This window comes from Eptatretus burgeri, chromosome 7, assembly GCF_056783735.1.
Source record: "Eptatretus burgeri isolate ZD-2024b chromosome 7, Ebu_testis_v1, whole genome shotgun sequence".
Taxonomy (NCBI): domain Eukaryota; kingdom Metazoa; phylum Chordata; class Myxini; order Myxiniformes; family Myxinidae; genus Eptatretus; species Eptatretus burgeri.
The window spans coordinates 86,887,080-86,910,539 of NC_140967.1; the positions used below are offsets into that span (position 1 = coordinate 86,887,080).

The 23,460-nt window shown below is 43.1% G+C and overlaps 1 protein-coding gene and 1 pseudogene across 6 annotated transcripts in view; one reads left to right on the top strand and one right to left on the bottom strand.

The window, feature by feature from the left end:
- The window catches only part of LOC147023687 (uncharacterized), a 39,959-nt gene that overhangs the window by 340 nt on the left and 16,159 nt on the right, over positions 1-23,460 (top strand). For 3 of the 6 annotated variants that reach the window (XM_085889410.1, XM_085889411.1, XM_085889414.1), the window contains exons 2-8: positions 1,926-1,993; positions 5,052-5,148; positions 6,968-7,224; positions 7,638-7,804; positions 8,424-8,558; positions 11,966-12,028; positions 12,839-12,932. In XM_085889410.1, coding sequence (XP_085745536.1) covers positions 1,926-1,993; positions 5,052-5,148; positions 6,968-7,224; positions 7,638-7,804; positions 8,424-8,558; positions 11,966-12,028; positions 12,839-12,932 — 881 coding nt within the window. Of the gene's footprint in view, positions 1-123; positions 536-1,925; positions 1,994-5,051; positions 5,149-6,967; positions 7,225-7,637; positions 7,805-8,423; positions 8,559-11,965; positions 12,029-12,838; positions 12,933-23,460 lie in introns of those variants that run through there. The other 3 variants (XM_085889412.1, XM_085889413.1, XM_085889415.1) reach the window with 2 other exon arrangements.
- On the bottom strand, positions 3,938-4,078 carry LOC147023688 (signal recognition particle RNA; annotated as a pseudogene).

Below are 23,460 nucleotides of genomic sequence, written 5' to 3' on the forward strand. Positions count from 1 at the left end.
GGTTGAACCCGTCGCCGCCGTGTTGGCCTTGAATTCGAATGTTTGCGTTACGTGCACCGGAAGTGATGTTTTAACGTCGCGCCACGAGAGTGCGTGGTGACGTCAGACGCTGAGGAGGGACGTCAGACGCTGCAGTGAGGGCAGAGTGGAGGTGTATTTTACTGGAATGGTCTCGGGTCGACAGTTTGGGGTCTATGAATCAATGGAACTCCATTGTTTGGGGCATGCCCCCCGTTGGGGGTCGGCAACTTATGGCATGAGAAGGGAGGCAGCCAAAAGCAGAGGGGTTTGAGGTAGAGGGAGGCTCATGCCCCCCTTATCATAAAATTGGTATTAATTGGAGCCATTATGGTGGTTGTAGACGGTGGGTGCGATGCAAGGTTGATTAGCACTGATGCAGGTGAAGCGGCTCGTTATCTCGTGGTGGTAGAACGAGTCTTGTCATCACGGAGGTTCTTGTGAGGACGACCCGGTGCAGCAGGAACGCGAATCGCATCCGCATATCCTGGCCCGTACCATCGTTTGGAGTGGTACCGTAAGTCCATTTTTATGGCAATTCTGTGTCGAGTTACCGCGTCTCCAAATCTCTGGCCCTTTTGATATGTCTGTAAAGTCCAGATTGTAATTAGACTTGTGAGATAGTCCCCCGACTCCGCTCTATTCCCCATGACCTTAACCCTTTGAACCCTAGCGGCCGATTTACCGGCCGCTATTCAAACCTCCACTTACCCAAGCGGCCGGATTTTTCTCGAGGGGGCCCATGGTGGGGGAGCCGAAAGTCCAAGGATCTCTGGGCTCAAAGACGTGCCAAGGCCTGTTCTAAACGAGCATGGGATCTTCAAAACACCAGGGCGATTCGTCCGGTGGAAATGCGGACAATTTTTGCCTCGATGTCGGTGCGACTTTTCCCCGAGTCACCTTGAATTCATCTCATTGATGGACCCCAGACCTGTTGACTTCATAAATAGATAATAGCATGTTTACTTCACTTTTGGATTCTGATGGACCGGGGGGGGGGGGAATGGGGGGAGGGGTGTTCAATTGGCCACCATGGTTTCCAGATGCTATTTGCAATACCAGCTGACAAGGCAGCGCCGATACTTCGTCCGTCCGTCGCGGGGAGATGCAGTCTTGTGAGTCTTGTGAATGTCAAGTTTTTATTTTTATTTTAATTTTTTTTTTTGCCATCATTTTCAACAAACCCTTCCAGTGCCTTCAGGAAGTATTCACATCCCTTGACTTTTTCACATTTCGTTGTGTTACAGCCTGAATTAAATTATCTTATAAACACAATAAACATCATTCTTCGAGATTTTCTCATCTCAACCTCTATGTACAATATCTTCCGTCATGCTCCTGTGAATCGTTACATTGTGCTTCCTTCATCAATATCATCAAACTTCTGCCTCTATAGGTGGTTGGGAAGGAGGTGATGGGGGGGGGGGGGTTCGTTATTAAGTTGAAAAGTAACTTTTAGTTCACCCTCCCCTGGAATATAGTTCTGGGGAGCTTATAGGATGGCGTGTCGTCCGTCTGTCCGTCCACAAATACTTGCGACTTCTCTGAAACTACACATCCATTTTCGATGAAACTTTACCACAATGTTCATCACCGTGTATGTACCAACGTTTGTTCATGGCATTAAATAAAATCATCCCCCTGGAGGGGGTTCTATGGGGGTTGCCCCCCCAAATTCGGTGCGGTATTTGATTTCTTCTCAGAAACTACATATTGCAATCGTGATGAAACTTGATCGGAACCTTCGTCACCCGTGATGTACCAAAGTTTGTTCGCGACATTAAAAAAAAAATCAAAAACATTTCACTTTACCAATGTGTGTTGGATAATATTTGTTTTTCACTTTGCTTCATCAAGTGTGTATATGTGCGTGCTCGCTCCCTTCCGTCCCCATCCTTCTCTTTTAGAATGGAAACAACTTAATGTTTCATGCAAGCCCCATGTGTTCACCACAAGAAGATTCTTCTGTACCCAGGTGTGTAAACTAACTGCTCCCTGCCCGCCTCAATCCCCCCAGTCTCCTCGCTCTTTCATTGAATCAATGGAACAGAAAATATAGTGTTGAGTGATCTTGTAATAATAAATGTTTTATATCCTTTGGTTGAACTGCTCGATTGGTGGAGCCAGTGATTTTATTTTTTTTTGTTGTTATTTTTTTTTTTCCCCAATCACAGAAAGTGACTTGAAATGGAAAATTGAATGTGATATGGAGGGAAAAAAAAAACAAATCTCAAAAACGAATGTTTAAGATTACAAATAAAAAGTCAAGATTAAGTTGATTTACAAATAAAATATTTACTATATTATCTGATTTTTGTGTGTGTGTGTTTCTCCACAGACTTATCACTGCGTAATTATGAAAAGTAATTAATAAAACTACCGTCATTCCATGCACAAGGGATGCCTTCAATCCGTGGAGGAGCACAGCCAACGCTCCGCTCGCGTCAATCGCAGCTGCTTCGGGCAAGCGTCGCAATGAATCGTCATCTTGAGTGGTGGCACTAAATGTTCAATATAATTACGTCTACCAATCTCTGGAAGCCAAAGTGAAATTACATTTGGAAGTCGTCCGACTTGATTGAAATAATCCCTCAAAATACGATCTCGGTGAAAACAAAATGTCGGTCATCACGTGCACGTGCGTGCACCTTTGGAGAAACTTTATTTGTATTTCTTTTTCTTAACGGTGAAAAATTGTCGAAATGCTGATGACATTTTTTTTTTAAAATCATGAAAACATCAAAAGTAGATCAATCCTGGTGCGTATGTCGATGTACATGCTGCCGCGCTTGTGTTCTTCCCGAGTAGGTGAGCGTGCACGGACGTCGTAGTCCGATTGTTTTCGGTTAAAGTGCCAAGTCCCGTGCATCGCATTTCCGCATTGTTATTTTATTTTCATTTTATCATTCCCCACATTTGTGTCACACTGATGGCAAAATAAACCACCCAGGGGTGCTGTGGAGGATTTCAGGTGTGGAAACTAGGGGAGAAATTGTATTTATTAAAAAAAAAATTTCCCAATGTAAGTTCACAAAAAAATTTTCCCATTGATTATAATAAGAAAAAGTATTTTTGTTTTGTTTACGGAATTTCAGATTTTTTATTTTTGGAAATTGAAAATCGCTGGTTTGAGATTTGTTGAAAAAGGAAGCAACTAATTAAATTGGGCTTTGAATGAAATATCTTGATCTTGGCAATCATACCAATCAGGATAAATTATTTTAAAAACGAGGTTAAAGGTTTTGAATGAAAACAAATAAGTTTATTCTTACTGTTTTATAACTTTTATTCCCTAAACGCCCACGTTTGGCCGAATGGCAAACTTGCCTTTTCATCGGAGCATAGGATCCTGAGTGACTGATCATGTTCTACAATTACGTGTTTGCCTGTGACAATTGATTGCATTGCCACCTCGCAACATTCCAAGACTCCTTAAAACACATGCTCACTTTAGTCATGGGAGGTAAACCAGCAAAGATCATTGGGTTTAAATTGCTGATCACAGCGAGGACAACCTGTTTGTTGTGGGCCTTCCGGTGTGTGAAATTGTATAAATCGCTACTGCATCAATTTTCAAGTAAACAAGGACGAGCAGACTTGGCCTAGGGTTGGGTTGTTTCAAAACCTGGGGTTGGGCTCTTTCACATTTGTTTCAAAATCGGTGGAGTCGTGATTTATACAATTTGTTGGTTTGCTGTGTGTACTAGACTCCGTCGATATCAATTTTTTTCGATATCGATATACCGATGGGGGTCATACTGGTTTACACTGGTATATCGATCGATATTATTTGTTGTTCTTCTTCTTTCGGCTGCTCCCGTTAGGGGTCGCCACAGCGGATCCGCATACTGATTTGGCATAGGTTTTACGCCGGATGCCCTTCCTGACGCAACCCTGGTCGCCTCTTACGACACAGGGATAAGGATTGGGTTTCGCCATGATTCCGGGCTGCCCTACACCCTCTCGTAGCGCGGCTCAGCACAGAGCTCCCGTCCTCAAGCGATCCTCCAATCCAAGCCTCCAAGTAGCCGGATTACAGGCGCACGCCACTACGCCCGGTATCGATCGATATTATTTAAAGAAATTAATTTTTCTATGCAGGTTCCAAAAATACGCAATGGTCCATTACGTACACATCGTTGACACACGGTAATCTTTCAGAGTATTCCCACACGGGGCTTCCCCCACCCCCACCATGATGAGAACGGTTATTTAACTTCCAACTCCAACTTTTATTAAAATGATTTTGTTTTAATGCGATATCGGTTTATTGGTAATCAACACAGGTCGGAATCCATCGCCATTGCAGTACCGGCATGACGATCGCGGAACGCTGTACCGGTATCGCAGATCACTGACTCGGCACAAGATTTCTGAAGCACGCCCAATTCATACAAATAATAACCAATTGGCAATTTCTTTAAAACCAGCCACAAGGGCAAAGAAAAACGTTATTGTACAGGTGCTTGAATGCCGAGGGTTAAAAGTTAAAACGTCCCGTACTTACTTGCTGTTACGTCTTGCCGTCGTACGTTTCACTGTTCCCGTTCCATGTTTAGCCGAGACGCCGAGTGCATCGAAGCCTTTTAAATCATGCACGGTATTTAAACATTGTAAACGCCTTCTTTTGATCTGTTGGTGATGTACCGGTTTTTTTTTTTTTTTTTTTTTTTTGGTATACCGCTATACATGCGTGGCTGGGCAGCCATGTAGACCATATCAGGTGAGACAGGTAGATAATCCCGATCCTCAAGGTTGCTTCCCTGGGCTGGATCTGAACTCGCAACCTTTGGAATGCCGGCTCGGTGTCCATGACCAATACCGCCACCACTGTACCCATTCTCATTGACGATTAAACATTCTGGGATCCCAAATAATGTTTGTATTTTTGTTTTGTTTTTAAATAAATTGCGTTTTTTTTATTTTTTTTATTTTTTTTATTTTTTTTCTTTCTTTTCAGTTGAAAAGACAAAATCACAAAAAAAAAATTGAGCTTGTGCTGGAATCTTACCAAGGTCCTGCTTTGTTCTCAGCTTTGTGTCAAAAGCTTGCCAGTACCTGATGTGCCACATCAACACGGAGGGCCTTTTCCGGAAGCCCGGCTCCTTCACCCGGATGAAAGTTTTGAAGGTTTGTGCGATTCACCAACCCTTCAAGGTGTAATGAAACGGACAAGCAGTGTAGCACAGACAGCAGTTTGCTTGTCTCGTTTCTTTTTTTGTTTTGTTTGTATAAACCAGTGATCTGAGGCTCATGAAAGAGCTTGTACATACAATCGTGTGTATGGACGATGCTATTCGACAATGCCATTGTATGTTTTGCATGAATTACAAGGATGATATTAGACCAGGGATATCAACACAGTCGATGGGATTTGAACCTGATTGGCAGCAACATGAGCACTGAAGGAGCCTGGTGTTCGCTCAGTTGTTAGGGTGGCGGCTTGGGACCCTAGGGTCCTGAGTTCGAGCCCCGTCGGCCTCTGAATTAATACATCAGGGGGTTGACTCAGCCTGTCATCCTTCCGAGGTCGGTGAAATGAGTATCAGTTCCAGTGTGTGTACCGGTAGAGGGGCACTGCATCAGCGACAGTCACGCTTCAAGAAATGATAGCTACCCTGGCAGCTAAGCGGCCATACGACCACCACCACCATGAGCACTGAACAGATAACATGCTAACTCGAAGTATAAATGGTAGTTAAAGGTTGATGTAGATTTTAATTTTAATTTTATTTTTTTAATTCAAGAGACAATGTTTTCTTTTGACTCTTTTATTTTTTTATTTTTTATTTTTTTTTTTTTAATGAAATAGTGCGACCCTTTGTTTTGTTTTTATTTTTTTTATTTTACCCCTCCACCCTCAATAACGTTTTCTCTTTGACCCCAATCATTTGCCTCATTTGCTGTGAAATTGATTTCAGTTCCCCAGACCTGAAATTTGTTACCAATTTCCTTACCTGCGTAAGCGGTGCCATTTTGGTTACCCTCGATGCCAGCCACACAGCTTGCATGTCCGTTTGGAGACCAACTACAGTTGTAAGTCCCATAGCAGCAACTATGTTAATTTGTTTAAAATCTAAAATAATTGCTCTCCGCTCTGATTCTACACACGTGACGACTTTGCGGTGCAATATATAGTTGTGGTTAATTTGTAAGTGGTGATTTTGACACGTGTGTTTGGGTTTAGGGTGGGATTTGGTTACGCTGGAGGGCGATTCCATGGCTCAAAATGCACATTGAATCTATATAGCAAGGCAGGATGTCTCCGTCCGTCTGTCTGTCCCCGAACTCCTCCCTCAGTTTTGGGGCTAACCCCACCAAGTTTTCTGTAGAACCTTTTGGTGTTTCAGCGGGTGTTCTTGATTGAGAGAAGGCCGGAGCTTTGACTGAGCAAGGGCTGGAGCGTTGATGCATGCAAAATAACCCGATCTTGATTGGGTGATGTAACTTGTGTTGTTCACTCCCCTCTGAGCCTAAGGCGTAAATTAAATATTTAAGGCCAATAAGAAAAATATCATGCGAACACATTTGCGAGTCCATCCATCCATCTATTGGAACCATACTCTGTGCAGAGCGTTGGTGGTGCCTAAGCAGTCTCCTTGGCTATTGGGTAAAATCCTTGGCTATCGCCGCTCCGACACAGGATACCAGCATGCTGGCACTCATTTTGCCGACCTCGGAAGGATGACAGGCAGAATCAACCCCACCCGGTATCAATTCAACAGCTGAAGGGGATTTGAACTCAGGACCCTAGGATCCCAAGCCCACCACCGAACTATTAAGCCAACACCAAGCATATATGCAAGTAAGCACACGTTTTTAACAAAACTCTTTAATACTGCACATATGTTATAAACTAGGAATGAGTGAGCAAAAACTTTGTAGAAAGCGCAATTGTTGTAATAAGTCATCATCAGCTGCAATGTGTTGTGCTGATTGGTATAAACAGGAGCGGATGGCAAGAGGGGACGTGACCGTGGAGGGGGCCGTGGCGAGCGACGTCGCCTGCCTGCTCAAGCGGTTCTTCCGTGACCTTCCAGAGCCACTGCTGCCCCAGGAGTTGCACTCGGCACTGTGCCAGGCACAGCGTTTGGAAATCCTGGCCGACCGAATCTACGCTACACTGCTTCTCGTTCGCTTGCTCCCTCCTGCCAACATTCTTCTTCTTCGCTACCTCATGGTCTTTTTAAAAGCTGTCGCTGCCAGGTCAGTGTTTTGAAAGCTAGAGAAAGCTGAATATTATTGAGCTGCATCCGAAGTACCGAGCCTCACCTGCATTGGCACTGGTGGTGAAACAGAGGGGAGAGGCTTTAGTAGTGTACGTACATAGAACTTTAATTCAGCACCACTGGTGTGTAGAAGGTGTCACCAAGACAAATACACCACCCTTCGTTGTTAAACGCCCTGCGATGTTTTGCCCATTAAAAAATTGGTCTTGATTTTATGGGAAATGATCATAATTTTCAGGGTTGCCAATAAAGTATATTAAATGGGGTAGGCATCGGTACCAAAAAGATGTTCACTAAACTGGTCTCGAATTAACGGTTTCATCAACTTGTGCACTTGCATCATTATTGTGGTATGAGCAAAAGCCAAGCACTGTGTCTACTTTGTGTCAGGTCACATGAGAATCGAATGGATGAGGAAAACCTGGCCACGGTGTTTGCGCCAAACCTCATGCATTCGGGCAGGCAGGAAGAGCGCTCGCTGGTGTCAGTGGACGAGCAGACGCTGCGGCTCCAGGCAAAGGTGGTGCGCACTCTTATTGAGTATGCCGACAGCATTGGTACGTACGTGATGGCCCCGAACACTTTGCGCACCCTTTGAGATAAAAACGACCTTTTGGATGCCTTCTTCAAAATAGATGTAGTGCAGTTGCACTTCAACATTAAAGTACGCCAGCAACATGTAAAACGAGCTGGGATAGCAGACAGGAAAGGAAAAAAACATAGAACGAGCTCGATTGAGTGGGTAAAGGAGGATGGGTGGGGGGGGGAGTGGTGGAAATCTGCCTTGGAGTGTGCTACGAAATATGTGGTTTGTAGGAGGGGTTCTACAATGAAGATAGAGTCTTACCTCGAACGCAGCATTCAATTCCCTAACATTTCCCTTCGACATCAACACAGAAAGCAAAGCTGTTGATTCAGTCTTTTTTGTATTTTTCATTTAGTCGAGGTGGTGTCGGACCCTGCTATTCGCGGCATTTTCTAGGAACGTATCCCCTGCGAATAGTGGGGTCTGACAGTACATTAAAGTCTGAATACACATAAATATAAAACATTTGAGTTGTGTTTTTTGTTTGTTTGTTTGTTTTTATTCCGAGCCTATAATCCAAAATTATGTTTGATCGCTCACTCGTCGGTGCTCTCTGTAATTGTTATTTTCTTGTGCTTCCTTTACCGCAGGAGAAGTCCCACAGCTGGGACATGGAAGCACACCGAGTTTATCCAGCACCTTGGTGGCAGGCACACCCAGGCCGCTCGGGACAAATGGGTTGCGATCTGTTATCCGCAGGAGCTGCCGCAGACGCAGCTTAAATGGTCAGTGTCAGAAATATAGGCACCACTGAAATTGTGTCCATTGTTCTTCAGCAAATGGATTGTTGGCAAAAGTGCTACATCCTTCCGAACACAGTAAGCCTTCCACATTCATGAGAGTTGCATTCCTGGAAAACATCACAAATGCAGAATTTGCAAATACAAATACCTTGGTTTAATGGGAAAAAGGGGGTTCGGTTCCCGGGTCAGACCGAACGAGGAAATGGGGGGGAGGGGAAAAATGGAAAATGTTTAAGAACAATGATTGAAATGAATGAACTCGAGCGAAATCGATGGCACGTCATCGCAAATCCCCACATTTGCTACCAAAAACAAAATTGAAAGATTGCAAAAAATTTCCACCAGGAATGAGCTGATATCAAATTTTGAGTTAATTTTTTTTTTTCTGTTTTGACCCCTGTCATCGAATGTCATCAAAGTCCCCACCCTCTGGGGCATGAATCTGGGGTCAAATCCCCCCCCCCAAAAAAAAGTTACATATTTTATGTCTTCCAGTGTTGATTGTATTATAAAAAGTTTCATCAAAAAACCCTTTAAAACATGCCTTTCAGTGCATTTTTCGGTATTTGACCTTTTGACCCCATCGCAGGCAGGCTGGTCAAAAATGATACCGCTCTTGTGCCTTCATGCCATTTGGTGATCATAACAGCCAAGTTTGGTGAATTTCTATCGAACCATTTAGAAGGAGTTAGCGTGACAGACGGAGCCAATTACAGTATCTCCCTGTTTTTAGATCCTCGTGGAGGATCTCTAAGTCTTACTCACGTTGTTGTTCTTGTGGACTTTTTTGTTTCACAGCCTACAGTTTTCATCGAAACTTCCTGAAACTTGGCATGTATATGTAAAAATACCCTGCGCAGACAGTAACCATCTCCGCTTTTGAAAATTCCTCCTAGAAAAAAAGTTATGACGTCAAAATATCTCAGCTAATGGAAATCGCCTAAAAAATTATCTCCGAAACTCGGCAAGCTTTTTGAATTTTGTTTGCGGGAATCAAGCCGGGCATTAGCAGAGATAATTTATCGTAAACCTGATACATCACAATGACGTCATATTCGTTTTTATGACGTCATCATGAAGAGGACGAGGATCTTAGCTCATTCAAGCTTGTTTTTTTCAAAAAGCGTAGGAATAATTTTCCAGAACCGATTGTTGTTGTTTTATTTGTTTGTTTGTTTGTTATGCTTCCACTGACGAAGTCGCCGGAGGCTTTGTGATTTTGTGTCGTATGTACGTACGTACGTACGTACGTACATACGTACGTCCATGCTAATTTTCTCTGTTTTCGATGCAACCGCTTATTCAATTGACACACAATTTTCACCGTGGGTGTGACTATTCATATAGAATGTTTTAATGATGATTATGATATCGTAGGTCATGTGGTTTGGCAGCCTTGTTGTAAAAAACGAAAGCTTTAGACCTCTGTATCTCTGAAACCTCACCATGGAAAAAATTGAAACTTGACACATGTGGAAGTACTCCCCATGGGAAACGTAAATTTTTTATTAATTTTTTTGTTGATGCGTAGGTGGCTTTGTTTTATCATAATTGCTTACGTCATATGCTCTATCCAATCAGTACGAAAATTTTTAAGGGTCATCTAGGACTCAATTGTATGGTGGGAAAAAAAATGATTACATCACGTTCACAGCAGCCGTTTTATTTTTTTAATCATAAAAGTCTTCAAAAATCTTCTCAGAAACGGCTGAACAGATTGAGGGGAAACTTTACAGGTATGATCGATCGCCTATCCATGGAAGAAAAATTTCTCCACCTATGACGTCATAGGTCAAATGGTTTTTGGCAGCAATATTGGATTTACCCAAAAACCTTTAAAAATTAACTCCTCCAGAACGGCTGGACAGATCGAGCGGAAACTTCACGCACGTTCCCCAAGCCTTGGGGATACCAGGGCGTTCACGAATAATTAATAGGTCACATTGTCAGGCAGCAATATTGGATTGAACGGAATTTTGTGAAAAGTTACTTCTCTTGAACTGCTTCATCGATCGACGTGAAACGTCACAATTGTGACCTGATAGTCATGGGGAATATATGTTTTAAATTTCAACGTGGTCGGCCGCATGGTGTGGCAGCCAGAATTATTTAATATTTTGAATCTGGGTTCAGGAATTGAAATCGAACTTGGTATAATAATGTATAATGATGTAATATTGTGGGCGGAGGCACGTCTGACAATGGCGTGACATTGAAGAGTGCCCTTCTAGTTTATTTACTTTTGATGGTGGTGGTGGTGGTGGTGGTGTTGGAAGAGAAGTCAGAAAGATGATTCTTCAGGAGGATCATCATCGACCTGTCTAACGCATTCACTTTTTCACTGAACCTCCTCACTTTCTTTTGCCTCTTTCCAGTAGACTCACTTTCCCCACTCATCTTATGCTTAGAGGCCACAACTCATGGCAATTAATAACCAAAAAATATATCACAAGTTCACCACCAGAGCGGCACTCGGTAGAGCGCATATCTCCGCCAGGCTGAAGAGTTTATGTTTTGTATCTTCCTGCCCAGGCCAGATCTGCATCCAGACCTCAACCAAATTTGAATGTGCTTGTTCTTGTCATCTACCCAACTCGTCCACCAAGTTTTGACATAACCTGTCCAAAACTTTTTGATATATTGTGCTATGTATTGTTTTTGGCCCTGTCCCTTAATGGTGAATAATCCCGAAGAAAAATTCTCAGATCTGGATCCAAATTCAGATCTTTGCCAAAATCGAATCAATTCATCTTTGTCACACACACCCAACCTGTCCACTAAGTTTGGTTTGAATCTGTCCAGAACTTTTTTGAGATGTCCTCACAGACATACAGACAAACAGACAAACGGAGGGTGAAAACATAACCTCTGTCCACCTTCGGTGGTAGAGTTGATAACGAATCGAGAGACACAGTGAGGTGTTTGTGGTTCGGGAACAGCATCCAGGGTGGCATGCTCATGCTGCACAAACAAAACCAAATACAGCACTGTACCGTATCAACATCTGCACACCTTGGGTGGGCGGCGATTGGGGGCTCGCAAACTCGCGAACACTGGAGGTCAATGAGTCGCAATCTTAGGAATCTGGTATACATTTCCCAATTTGCGATTACTTGGAATTTGGGAAAAGAGAACTCGCAAATCGAGGGTTTCCTATCAGGGAGCTTTAGTACGAGTCTCCGAGAGCTAAGTGTTTGACGAAAGCAGATGTGTGCATTCTTTGATTTGTATTTTGAATTGTTCACCTCTCACAGGTGGTTAAGCACGAGGTTCCGTAAGTGATATTGGACACCACAACTTGGGCCAAATGATTTGTCAGTAGCTGTTTGAGATGTTTTTTTTTGTTTTGTTGTTTTTTTTTTTTTAAACCTCCCGCGATTTCTCGACAGATGTTGTGAGTGGAGCGATTGGGAAACTAAAACCCAGCCTCGTGAACATGATACCAACCGAAGGTAAATGCAACAATGTCTGTGATGCAAATTGATTGAAAATCGGCATTAGGCATTTGCTCTTTAATAATGAACAAAACGTGCACAACATGTTGTTGTTTGTTTTTTTTTGTATAGGTTTTCAAAAATCCTTTATGACGTAACATGTACGCTTTTGCTTCGTGGGAGAAGTTAAGAGCTTAATGAAAGGTTTATTGTCGTTTTTCTTCTTAACTTGGCACAAATTCTGTTACGAGGGTTCGGGTGGTTAATTAAGTGTGTGTGTCTAATGGTAGAAGGCCTAATTAACTATATTTTGTTGAAATGTCATTAAAAGGCGTTGCCTTTTGCGTGAGGTATCTTGAGCTTTCTCATTAAATTTGTTTGCCTTTGATGTGACTTTCACTTTGCTTCATCAGATATTGATTGCTTCCAGGAGAGAAAAACACTTGTCATTCACTTCTTTCTTTCTTTTTTATTTTTATTTTTTTATCTCTCTCTCTCTCTCTCTCTCTCTCTCTCTCTCTCTCTCTCTCTCTCTCTCTCTCTCTCTCTCTCTCTCTCTCTCTCTCTCTCTCTCTCTCTCTCTCTCTGTCTCTCTCTCTCTCTCTCTCTCTCTCTCTCTCTCTCTCTCTCTCTCTCTCTCTCTCTCTCTCTCTCTCTCTCTCTCTCTCTCTCTCTCTCTCTCTCTCTCTCTCTCTCTCTCTCTCTCTCTCTCTCTCTCTCTCTCTCTCTCTCTCTCTCTCTCTCTCTCTCTCTCTCTCTCTCTCTCTCTCTCTCTCTCTCTCTCTGTCTCTCTCTCTGTCTCTCTCTCTCTCTCTCTCTCTCTCCCAGTTCGAAATGGCACCCCAAGACTTTCAAAACGGAAGAGAAAAGGATCAGAGGAAGTCCTGTTGAATCAAAGCTCTTCTGGGAAAAAGAGGTTCAGGTTTTTAGCTTTAAAATGTTATCTTGTGGTTGAATGTGATTATGCTGTTTGGTAATTTGATTTCAGTGACCAACTATAATACTAACGAAAAGGGCGCTCGGTAGAGCGCATGCCTCCGCCACGTCATGCCTGATCCACGAGAACATTTCGGGCACAACACATTTTTGAAAGATCATGCTATATATCGTGTTTGGCCCTATCTCTCAATGGTGAAGAGTTAGTTGTAAATTAAGTAATTCTCGTATCCATATCCGGATTCGGATCTTCCCCAAAATCGAATCGATTCGTCCTTGCCACACACCCAACCTGTCCACCAAGTTTCGTTCGAATCCGTCTGCAACTTTTTAAGATGTCGTGCCCACAGACAGACAAACAGACAGAAAGGGATGAAAACACAACCTCCTTTACCCTCCAGGTGCGGAGGTAACAAGGAGTTGATACTCTAGGTCCCCCAACTTTTGGGTGGTATGAGAAATGAATCTTTGTAATATGAAGACCATACTTAATCTTGAACGTTTTTTTTTTTTTTTTTTTTTTTTTAAATATTGTTTATACGAGCCAAGTTACCGAGATGGTTGCCATGGTAACATAATTTAGCTAATCACCGCCGTGATCTAATCGGTTTGAGATTATGTCATGAGGAATAGATAGATATCTGCTATATGAAAGCTGAATGTTGAACAGTTTTTGAAATATCGCGTACACAAAAGTACATAGACAGATGATCGGTCGGTCGGAGCTCATTTTAATGTCCCCCGTTGAACAAACTGCTTAAAAAAAAAAAAAATGTCCCCCGTTGAACGACCTTGTAGGAGGGGGCAGGGGACAAAACGGATTTAAAATTTATTTTTATGTTTTTTTTAAGAGCATTTTAATTTCTGAGTTTGCACCACAATGATGTATTGTCCTGTGGTCTCTTTGGATGCAAGTTTAAACTCCTCAGAATCACTCAAGGTTTTGATTATTCAGTGAAGATGTGAAAAGTCCTTAGAAACGACAGAAAATCACTTTTTCGAAAATTACGTTCCTCCCAAAAACATTACTTCCTTGTTTTTAAAAAATTATCTTTGTAAAAGTTTTTTGAAACAAAAAAAAAACCAAAAAACTTCATACTTGTGAGAGTTGTAAATCTTTCATTGTCTGATATTTTTACATCAGATGGAAGTGCTTTGAATAGAATGTGCAGACTCGTTTGTTCGACAGAAATGCATTTGGGAGATTTTGGGGATTTTGTGCTATATATCGTTTGTGTCCCTACCACTCAATGGTGAAAAATCACTGAAAAATATTCTCGGATCTGGATTCTGATCCTAACCAAAATCGAATCGGTTCATCTTTGTCACACACCCAACTTGTCCATTAAGTTTGGTCCGAATCCGTCCATTACTTTTTGAGATGTCCTGCTCACAGACAGCCAACCAGGTGTGAAAACATAACCTCTGTCCAAGATTTGATGACACAGCAAGGTATTTATGATTCGGGAACAGCACCCAGGATGGCGTACCCGTTCGGGCATTTAGGAGAGTCTAAAAATATGGGGCAAACGGTCAACTGGCACAAAGTTGGGTGAAGAAGAAACTGGTGGATTAAAAACGTTGGGGGTGAATGAATATCAAGATTAGACTTTGTAAGGGTAACATGGTAATGTGGTAGAATGTCAGATGCAGGGAGAGGAATGAGTTTGGCAAAGAGGTGGAAGGGCAGGGGCAGGACTAGAATAGAGCTGGTAAAAGATGGAAATGCCATCAAACCTGCCTGTAGTGAGCATGAAATACACCCTGAGACTTGGGCTCTTCTTTTGAGATTCCAATGATAGAGGGCCTTGAACTCCACAGCCTCAAGTTGATGGAAAACAGCAGCAGCAGTTCACCAGGGGTGGAGAGAAATAATATTCCATGACACTTGGGATGAAAGTCATGCATACCAGAGGGAAGACTTGGCCAGTGTATGGCTTTCGAGGACAATTTTGAGAGATGTAATCTCCCCCCAAGAAAGGTTAAAGCTGATTTGAAAGACTCATGAGCTCCAAAGACTGTCTTCTCCCAAATAGTGTAGAAGCATATGTATGAAACTCTAATACCATGGGCACTGGATGATAATTTTTTGCACCATGGATTTTATTGCAGACAGATGCATTGAGAATCAGAAAAATCATGGTGCCAATTTTTGTTTTGCATTTTGGGTACATTTTGGTGGCTTTTAATGTGGGCCCCCTAAAATACCATTATCAACGTTTCAGTTGCAACTACCAGTTTCAAATATCGTTATAAAGCAAAGCATGTAGCATATCAAATTAAAGGTCTGGACATTTGTAACACAAATATATCACATATATATATATATATATATATATATATATATATATATATATATATATATATATATATATATATATATATATATATATATATATTGTTGCGGATTCGCGCCCGCCGGCGTGCGGACGGCCACGTAACTCGAATCGCGGCACGTCGCCCACCGGACGGACAATCCAGTCGTGACCCTCTCGGACTAACGCCGGGAACTAGTCACGGGTGGACCTTTCGGTCTCACCACAATCGTGCCAATCGGCCCCCGCGTGGGATAGGGTTGCTCGCCAAATTCGACCTACCAAAGTACCCACACGGAGGGTAGACCGGGCGATCGCACCTCGCCGCAGGTCGACTTCGGACACGGGCCACTTAAGCGACCCGTTCCGTACTATCGGGATAACCGAGCGGTGTTATTCGTCGGCCTCGACGGTTCGATTAATTATCGGGCGTTTTAGCCCACGACCAACCCTTTATGTGAAGCAAGATGGAGATTCAATGAAAGAAAAGACGAAGCGAAGCGGGAAAACAGTTAAACATAACTCACATTTATTTCGCGATGAACGGGAACCACACATATACAATTACACCAAAAGCACATGTAAAAGGAGAAGAAACACAATATTACACAAAAAGCAAATATAAAAGAAGAAGACAATGCAGAGCTATCCGACTACCGAGCACACGGCCACACTTGTACAATTTTACTTCACAGACGGCGCCGACAACACATATACCCAAAGCAAAAGAAAAAGAACCACCCTCCAGGATGAGGGGGGTAGGCGGGCCTGTGGCCGAGACCGTGTCGGGCCTACCCGTCTGATGATGAGACGCAAAGCGGCGGTGGCGCCTCAACTCCGCGGGCCTCGCGGACAGTGTCTGGTAGGGGGTGGGAAAGGGGCCCCCTTGTCGCACTATCTCAGCGCGGGGGGGAAACAGGAGGGGGTTGTTGATGCTCAGGGGGGGGAGGATATCACCCTGTCTCGGGTCCCGCGACGAGCGTCTCCACCTCGACCTCGGTCGCGCCGCCGGCCTCCGCAGCTCCCCGACTCCGACGCGAGCACCCCTCGATCGCCTTCGCCGCCGCCACCTCTCCACAGCTCCGTCCTCTTCACTCTGACTAGTACCACTTCTTCCCAGCTCCACCAACAACTCCCAACCGCGAACTCGAACTGCGAACTGCTGGCTTCTCCCCTCCGAACTGAACTGTTTGGCGAGCGCGGCCGTTTATATCCCCCGTGGCTTCGCCCCCCCACCTTTGACCCTTTACCTCCGACCCTTCACCTCCAACTGGCTCCCCATTGGACCGAGGAAAAGTGGGCATGAATGCTTTTTGATCCATGAATTTGCATATAGCGACCTCACTCCAACGCCCTGGAGGCGGGGCCAAATCGCCCCACGCTCTCCGATAGGACGGAACAGAAATGGGCGTGAGTCGTTTTTGATCCGTTTTTCTCGGAAAGTCTGTGATGTTTCTGAACACGCTGCTCGGTGCGCGCCCTGCACGAGTCCAGTATCGGTGCCCACAAGTGGCGCAAGAATGGTGGTGATGCGATGGTGGCGAGTTGTGACGGTAAAGGTCGTGGCTGTTGTTGTGAAGCGGTGTTGTGGTTGGTGGTTGTTGTTGTGAAGCGGCGTTGTGGTTGGTGGTTGTAGTAATGGCGGCTGGTCCAAAATAAAGATAGTAAAAGAAAAACGGCTATCTAAAAGGGTCGCAGCCCGCATAAATGACATTTATTCCCTCTAAACAACGGGTTTGGGCCTAACTACACATATACTTACAGAGATATCTAACCTAAGGGACCTGAATGGTGGTTTGTGAATTTCGTCAACCACAACAATATGTATATATATATATATATATATATATATATATATATATATATATATATATATATATATATATATATATGTATATATGTATATATGTATATATATGTATATGTATATGTATATATATGTATATGTATATGTATATATATATATATATATGTATATATATATATATATATATATATATATTAAACATCATGAAGAAACTTTGGTACGTACAAACAGATTGTATATATATATATATATATATATATATATATATATATATATATATATATATATATATATATATATATATACAGTAATCCCCCGTTTCTCGCGGGGGTTACGTTCCAAACAACCCCGCGCTAAGTGAAACTCCGCGATGAATGGACGCCTCCCCAAAAAATCGACTCATCTGATCTGGTCGGTTTGGGAGTGATTGGGTTTGAGGTGCCGGAGATCGACTCGTCTGGTTTAGTGTGGTCGGTTTTGAGGTGCTGGGTATGAGCAGTGCTCGTCCAACGGCGGCAAACCTTTTCCTTCCCGAAGCATATATCGAGCACCTTTACCTTAACCTTCTCCTGGAGTGTCCCAGGACCTTCCTCTGGCGCTTCGATTCCTTGCCAGAAGCCTTAGAAGGTGCAGGGCGTTTGGGCGGCATCGTGGGGCTTGGAGAAAAAACGTAGAAAATATTCGAAGTTCACAAGTGAAACTTTGTCTCGTGCGTTGTGTGACTGGTTGAGCACCACGCGTTATAATTTATTGCTTAAATAATTTATATTTTATATATTATTACCACGATGTACCGGGGGAATCCGCAGAAAAAAATAGTTATGTTCCAAGGGAAAACCCGCGATTAACCGGAGGCGTGATAGGTGAACCGCGATGAAGCGGGAGTTGACTGTATGTATATATATATATATATATATATATATATATATATATATATATATATATATATATATATATATATATATATATATATATATATATATAATCAGGGTGGTCCTTCGTTCGGGGTTAAATTTTCGAATTCATTTATTTTAAGCTCCAACCCCTGGAATTTGTTGGAATAGTCGAGAAAACTCTTCTGGTGTTTTTATTTCAAATTCCAACAACATTTACCTCTCCCTCATCGACCTTGAAGTTTAGCCTCAGTTTCTCGGGGCGGCTGACATTAGAACGACGACGTATCGACCTGTGTTGAACTTTAAAACGCTCCTGTAATGTCCAATCGTCTTTTTTGATGTGATACGTCGATCTGTGTGTTTGTGTAATGTGTATTACTCGTTCTTCTCACCGCCCCCTCCCCCCCCCCGAACAATTTTATTTTTTTTTCAGGGTGAAACTTCAAAGTCGATGAGGGAGAGGTAAATGTTGTCCGATTGGAAAAAAAAAGTTCACCAGGAGAGTTTTCTCGACTATTCCAATTTATTCCGGGGGTTGGAGCTTAGACAATCTGAAGTTGAGGAATAAGGACCACCCTAAAATATATATATATATATATATACTGATTTTTATTGTCCATAGGTATCTATGCCAATTTCCCTGGCAGTAACAACCATAACGAAGCATATATCCAGATGCAAATGTTCTTAATAAACGGTGAATCAATGAGAGGAATGTACCGTTTATGCTTTATGGTATGTTTAGTGGTTCACATAAAGTATATCTGTTCTATGGTATACACTTAAGTAGTCAACTGTAATGAATAGGTCAAAATATTTGTTGAAACAAAAACTATCAAGTTCATAGTAATGCAGTGTCAGATCAGTCATCTTCATCCATGCTGTCCTCATGATCATTTCCTCCGAGTCTGTCATTGGTGTTTTCACATTTGTTCACGTCACAAGCACATAACGCAGTGCAGGCCAAAGAATGCTTCTTGCAAGAGCAGGATCCACTGGCACATCAGCTCTTGCCACAGCCGCACTTTACAAGCTCTATAACAGCTGTCGGAGCTGGTGGGAGGTCAGAGACTCTTGGGACGTTCTGATTATTTTCATCATTCCATCCATAATTAATTGGCGGAGGTAAGTCCGGATTTGGGGTGTCTGCCAGTAACAAAACCATGGCTTGGTAATGAGCCCTGAGAATGTGCTCCTTCAGAGATGCCTTTGTTGGGGGCAGTTTCTCAGCCTCCGCTTGATTTTTCTTGATCGTAGAGAAATTTTTTCTTGAACAAGTTCCATCGTAGCTCTCCGACTGTTTTGATACCGAGTCTTTGAGCGAACAATAGGCACACAAACTCTTCTCAACTGTCCATCACTTCAGCGGATGGATAAGCTGTTTGTCTCAGCTGAGCAAATGCCTGGTGTATGTTTCCATTTGCTTTTTTTGAATTGTTTCCCGCATGTTTGCTTGCCTTTGCCTGCGATCCGTCCAGTGGTATCACTGCCATTTAAAGCGTAGAATCCAATGAGACCAGCAGCATGATTCGCATCAAGGGATTCATATTTAGGTTGCAAATTCACCAAGCGTCTTCTCGTACCTGTGCCAACTAGCATAGATACATCACCCAAGAGCGGCAGTTTTTGTAGAGCAAGAATGAACACATCTGTATCAGGAGACATGATGTGTGCACTTGAAGCAATTTGGGAAGCGCTCAAGGCATGTAGGATGAGTAGTGTGTCTGCTTTGGCACATAGGACACCTGACGATTACACTTGTATGCAAACATTATAGTCTGTGCGATGTTCTGTGTTACTAATTGAATGCTATGCTCTCTTTGTGTTGACTTAAGTGTTAACAATGGCCCTATTAGGATCCAGCGGATGAATGTCTCCAGCGATTTGGGAACTTGATTTTCATCTAACAGGGAACCTTGAAATTTCCACGGCTGCTTTAGAGCTTCAGCGATGTCCCTTCTTCGTACCTTGGCGCTTTGGAAGACTGCTTTCATGTTGCTGCTCGCATCGCCAGCTGCCTCTTCCAGGTTGTCAATTGCAGCTCTTTTAGTTCTCGACGTGTACATCCGATCTGGTTCATTCATATTCGTAGAGCGGAAGAACTCAACATCATCAATATTTTCTACAAGCTTTCGCTTCAAACTTCTCCTTGATATATGCGTATCATTTGAACCATTGACTCTGAGGACATTTTGATAAGTTGCTTCTACCTCACCCATGTCCAGGATAGATCCTGATTTCAGCAGGCTGCTCATCAAGTAAAATAATTCAATGTCTGCTGAAACCTTGGTTATTAGTTTCGTCGCCTGCTCTCTCCTGCTGTACCTGAGTTTGCTGAACGTGCTTCACCCAACAATACAGATGGTATTTGATATCAATCGCATGGGCATCATTTGGATCGATTGCAGCACTCAGATTTACTTTCCACTGCTGGTAATTGCTGTACTCAACAGCCTTTCGGAGCTGTTCCCCGGTGTTGAACTCGCTGATCTGGTGGAGTGCTCCTTTCTCCTTGGGGAGTGTTCGTCCTTTCTGGTCGTCCAACTTCCGTTGGTTTGGGTACTTCGCCTGCCAGTGCAGCTTCATATCTGTTTTTCAGCCGCTCAATATGGATTTTGTGCACTGCAATTTTATAGCATTCTCGATGCCATGTGACACCTTTCTGTGATAGTTCATTTTCCATCACATCACCAAGCCCTTCTTGGATGGATATGAACTTATTATCCCCATAGAGCGACCGGGTATTCACACTGGATAAACAGCTGATATGATTCTGTCTTGGATGTTTTTCGAGTTTTCCAGATGCTTTGCAAATGCAGCATATATTCAAACCTGCCAAAGATGTAGTGCAACTTGATGCTTTGGTGCTGGAACTGGAAGGACTTGGGGATGATTCATCCATAACGATAACTTGAGAACAGTTTATTTCAATGTCCACTCAACATAAGTTTCTTCACCCACAAAGCTTGGAGGTTAATCTACAACTACATCTACTACATCAGTCTTTTCGTCTGGACCCTTGACCACTTGTGCTATTATCATAGCTGACCTGAAAAAGAAAAAAAAATTAACATACATTGTATGTAGAATTGTAGCATGTCATAATGTTTAGAAAAATTAATTATCTTGGTGATGTTGCAGTAATTGATTTAGTATCGGCTGCACAGCATCTGAAGTTAACAAAAATTCAGATAAGTCACTATGGCTATGTTCAATGTTATTGATATTATTATCATATTCTCGGCTGAATTCTGCTCAGTTTGATTTATTACATGCCCAGGTTTAAACCAGAAACAAAAAAAGTTGGTAAATTGTTATCATTGAAAAAAGTGAGATTCAGGGGTGGTTCACGTATCGGCTTGAAAATTATATTTGAAATGCTCAAAATAATTGGCACCATGATTTTTCTGACTCATAGAATCCATAAGAATGAAAAAATATATGGTGCTGAAAATTATCATCTGGTGCCCACAGAATTACATAGACCTCTACAATAAAAGATAAACCACAGAAACACACACACAAGCATTTAAAGGCCATTTTCCCCGCTAAAGCGGGGGTTAGCCTTGCGGACCCCATGACAATCTTCTCCACTTTACCCTGTTTTCTGCATCTCCCCTTCTTAATCCCCTTGCCCACATTTCCTCTTCCACCACATTTAGCCAAGTTTTTCTCGGTCTTCCCCGTCCTCTACTTCCGACTCCACTCATTTCCAACACTCCTCTCACCCAGTCACTTTCATCCTTCCTCAACACATGACCCAACCATCTCAACCTGTTTCTCTTCACAACCTCCATCACAGACTCTATTCCCATCATCTTCCGCAAGTCATCATTTGTCTTCCTCTCTCTCAACGATACTCCACACATCCACCGAACCATTCGCATTTCCACCCTTTCCAGCCTTTGTTGCTGCTCCATGTTCAGTACCCATGTCTCACTCCCATAAATCATCGTACTCCTCACACATGTACCATACACCTTTCCCTTCAGCTTCAACGACACTCCCCTCTTCGTCAGCACGCCACTCAGTTCCCGAAACTTCTTCCATGCACATCTCACTCTAGCAACCGTCGAAGAGTCTGATCCACCTTCTCCATTCAGCATGTCTCCGAGATAGCAAAATGTTTTCACCCCTTCCAGCTTCGCACCATCTCCAAGATCCAACTCAACAATTCCTTCATCTGCAGCTCCCTCTATGCACACCTTACACTTGAATGTAGCTGCCACACTGGTTAATGACCCTCTCACCCCACTACATTTTCGATGAACCCATTCAGCACACATTGTACACTGAATGGAGTTCACTCCGACACCCTTCCTGCACACAGCACACGGCCACTTCCCAGTCCTTTCCACCTCACCACATGCTTTACCACTTGCCATCACCTTCGTCTTTCCGATATTCACCTTCAAACCTTTTGCCTCCATACATTCCTTCCACTTGTTCATCTTCTCCTTCAGTCCATCCATACTCTCTGCAATCAACACCAGATCATCTGCATACAGCAGCTCCCACGGTAAACCCTCCTTTACCCTCCGAGCCAGCACCTCCATCACAACTACAAATAGAAGTGGACTTAGTACCGACCCCTGGTGCACTCCTACCCTCACCTCAAACTCACCACTGTTCCCGTCCTTCGTCCTTACAGCTGTGCGTGCTCTCTCGTACATGGCCATCACTACTCTGATCAACCATTCCTCCACTCCTAACTTCCTCAATGCCCATGCCATTACTTCGCGTGGAACCCTATCAAATGCTTTCTCCAGATCAACAAACCCAAAAAACAACTTCTTCCTCTTCTCCATGTACTTCTCCTGCAACTGCCTTACAATAAAAATTGCATCTGTCATTCCTCTTCCTGGCATAAATCCAAACTGCATTTCATCAATCTTTACCTTCTTCCTTATCCTCTTCTCCAACACCCTTTCCAATACCTTCATTCCATGCTCCAATAACTTTATTGCTCTATAGGAGCCACAGTCCAGAGGGTCACCTTTCCCCTTGTACAGAGGGACGAGGGTACTCGGTTCCCAATCCACTGGAATGCGGCCTTCTTTGACCACCAGATTACAGATCTCTGTCATTCTCTTCACACCCCAACTTCCCGCTGCCTTCAACATATCTCCCACAACTCCCGTCAGCCATCCTGCTTTTCTACTCTTCATTGCTCTTATAGCTTCCTCAACTTCCTTCTCAGTTATCTTCTCTGCTGGTCCTAAAACTGGGTTACTCTCGATGTTTCTATCCCATTCATTTTCTACATTTAACAGCCTTTCCATCTATCTCTTCCATCTTCCTTTAATTCCATCTGAGTCCACAACGATTTGTCCCACTTCATCCTTCAAGCAACTCACCCCCGTCACATCAAATCTCTCTCGCTATCTGCTTTGCAATCCTGAATACCGCTCTCTTACCCTCCTCCGAATCCAAGCGTTCTCCAAACATTTTCCTATGGGCCTCCTGCGCCTTTGCAACCTCTTTCTTTGCAGCCTT